We start from the raw sequence: 2855 nt of genomic DNA on the forward strand, positions 1-2855 counted from the left end.
CAACCGTAAAATAAACCCAGAACGGTAACTGCTAAGGACATTCAAAAGTGAATATGGTAAAACGTGAGGAAGGGGTGTGGAAAAAAACAATTTATATCCAGTGGTGGGAGTACACATTCGCTCAGGCTTAAGTCCGGAGACCCTGAGAACATCGCTTAACCCTCACAACCCGACCAGACACAGTTCAACCAGATATATCCTTCAAGAGGAAGTGGGTGAGGGAAACAATTAATAACAAGCCTAATACAAAACACCACAGAGAAACAATCATTCTAGAAGCATTTAAACAAGAGAAAGACGATAATGTTCGTCACCCTCACAATCAGAGTTTTCATCATCCGTTGGCGAGGAGGTGGGAAGTTGACTAGCCAATAAAGGCATCTGCCGGGCGAGATCCTTATCCTCAGGAGTGAGAGCTGTAACAATCAGTCTCTGGATGAGGGATCGAATGCATGGAATACAACAGCAACCGCAGGTGACTAGGACAGCAACAAAAACTGAGATGGAAACTAGGATGGAAGCTACAAGGGCCTTATATTTGCCAAACATGTTAAGCCAAGAGTCCCACATGGCAGTATCAACGCCCGAGTGTTCCTTCATTTTAACAGTAAGAGCTGTGAGACCAGTAATAGCTTTAGTGAGGGAACCATCAGGAGCTGTGTTATTGGGGATATAGGTACAGCACTCCTGACCAAAAAGGCTGCAGACTCCGCCTCTTTCTGCGAGGAGAAAATCCGTTGCGACCCTGTTTTGGAAAGCCATTAGGGAAGTGGCAGATAACTGTGCATGCACAGCTTCAAAACCATCTCGAGTGTAATTAGCCAACAGTTGCACATTAAAGTGAATGTAGTTAATTCTGTCTACATTCGCATTTATTTCAACCATCCAAAGTATCGAGGCCCATCCTGCTTTAACCTGGTCTCGCAGTTTATATTCATCGGGGACCCCACGGGGTATACCTACAGCATCAATATAGGTTGGATTATGAGCTGAACCTGGGATTAGAGAACGTTTAGAGCGGCGTTCAGAGGAGGATGGGAGGCCAACTTCGTGTACTTCTATAGAGAGATCTACTGGAGTGACTAAAACAGGTAAAATAAGAGTTATGAGAGCGCAAAGACCTGACGCATCCCGAGGGAAACCATCATATAACTTGTTATTGCCACACCACCACCACAAATCAGCCCTAGCCGTAGGTCGGAAGTTTGGTTTCATAACCGTCATCTCAGTGCACCAAGAAGAGTTCAAGCTACCTAGTTTTACTGCATTGCCAGTCAGGTTAATACAAGTGAAATTGTTCACAGCTACATCTGAAGAAAAGAAAGGTGGTTTATTAGAGACCGAGCGTTGAGTTTTAGGAAAGTGGTTTTCCAGATATGAGCAATGACCTCGTTTTGTATTGTTCATAAGATGCAGGAGGCATGCACTATTGACTGGCGCCGGTACAACTCTTAAAGTGGGGCGGGCTCCCATACATACTATGCAGTCGGAAGCCGTCTTGTCAGCAGCTTGTTCAGCTAGTAGTAACCAGTTGTTTGTTGCTCCAGAAATACCGGTTAGAATTTGGAAGAGGTCATCTTTAGACATTTTATTTGTGTCTACAATGCGTATTCGGCCGTTTCTCCCCCCGTTTGTATATGTCACCGGAGGGCCATTAAAGGTGGGGTTATCATCTTTAACTACAGAGCTTGGAGCTGCACCAACGCTAGGGCATATTTCCATTTGCCAATACAGGGCGGTGCGATCAGTCCAAGGGGCAAGTATAAATTGTTGACAGGAGGTCAAGGTCAGATCCTTTAGGGTAAAAATTAAGCCTGAAAGATCCGGTTTTTTTGCTATTCTGAGCATATTTTGGTTTCTCCAGTGCAAAGCCTGACCCCTAGAGTGCTTGGACCAATCGAGGTCCGTTTCTGACACTAAACTGGACCACTTCCACTGATGCCAACCTCCCAGGGTTATATACCACACTGAGGAGGAGAGATGTACTGCAAGGTTAAAAAGATCCCCCCCTTGGTCTTTGGTGACGGGAGTGACTGGGAAGCTAGCGAAATCTATTTCGACTACCCAACTTTTATTGTTGGGGACACAGAGAGTAATCATTCTAGTCGTACTTGGGGTACAGGAGGTAACCGTGTCTCGTTTCTTTCTAAATCGATCGGGCGTGGGCAAAACTGGAGAGGAAGTGGTGGGCAAGACCCTAGGGGCTACATTTGTCAGATTGGGACTGTCAGAAGGGGGCGAAGCTTTTGAACTTGAAGGTGTCAGAAGTGTCGGGGGCCCTTCACAGATCAGGATTATGCCAATGGGAATGAGACCCAGGGCCAGGAAGCAAACAAAGACGCAACATCTTTGCCTGCCTGTCATTTCAGGGGGAAAGGGCCAAGACATGTTTACTTAGCTTGGGTGTCTTCTAATAGAGGATGATGGGGCAGAGAAAGGTGGTCCAGTTCCCCCCACCTCGCCAAGGGCGTGTTCTAGGAGTTAAAGAGCAACAAAAAGTATCAGTGACACAACTTTAAGTGAGCTTTCAGCGGTTAAAACTATTGCAATGTAAAATGTAAATCTTAAAAACTCAAGCCAATATAAAAGCAAAGTCATAAAAGATGTTAAAAATAGAAAAATAAAAATGTTTAGTTCAGTATGAAGAACACCCCCTTTTGTAACCAGCCGGCTTGTAGGTTGAGTTTTGGCTCCCTCAAGTGGTTGGTGATGCTGTTGCAGCTCCTTCTGACAGGTCCTTCTGCACCTCTCTCAAGGTTCTTCCTGGTTCGGTGGCAGCAGCGCACTGTGTGTAATGAAACCAGGTGTCACCTTTCCCTTCGAGCCTGACAGCGTGGGAGGTCCGCTCTGTTATG

General features: G+C 45.8%; 1 protein-coding gene across 1 annotated transcript; it reads right to left on the reverse strand.

Annotated features, from left to right (window-relative positions):
* Positions 1-282: 282 nt before the first annotated feature.
* On the reverse strand, positions 283-1763 carry LOC146625010 (uncharacterized). The gene has a single exon (XM_085363242.1). The coding sequence runs from the start codon at positions 1720-1722 to the stop codon at positions 283-285; it is 1440 nt and encodes a 479-aa protein (XP_085219368.1). The 5' UTR covers positions 1723-1763.
* Positions 1764-2855: the final 1092 nt, after the last annotated feature.

This window comes from Diplotaxodon limnothrissa, linkage group LG9 (assembly GCF_057381915.1).
Source record: "Diplotaxodon limnothrissa isolate DT_005_m linkage group LG9, D_limnothrissa_male_GT1.1, whole genome shotgun sequence".
NCBI classification, from domain to species: domain Eukaryota; kingdom Metazoa; phylum Chordata; class Actinopteri; order Cichliformes; family Cichlidae; genus Diplotaxodon; species Diplotaxodon limnothrissa.

Bases quoted from the DNA above. Each gene is read 5' to 3' on its own strand.
- LOC146625010 (XM_085363242.1), bottom strand. From the start codon at position 1,722: ATGGAAATATGCCCTAGCGTTGGTGCAGCTCCAAGCTCTGTAGTTAAA.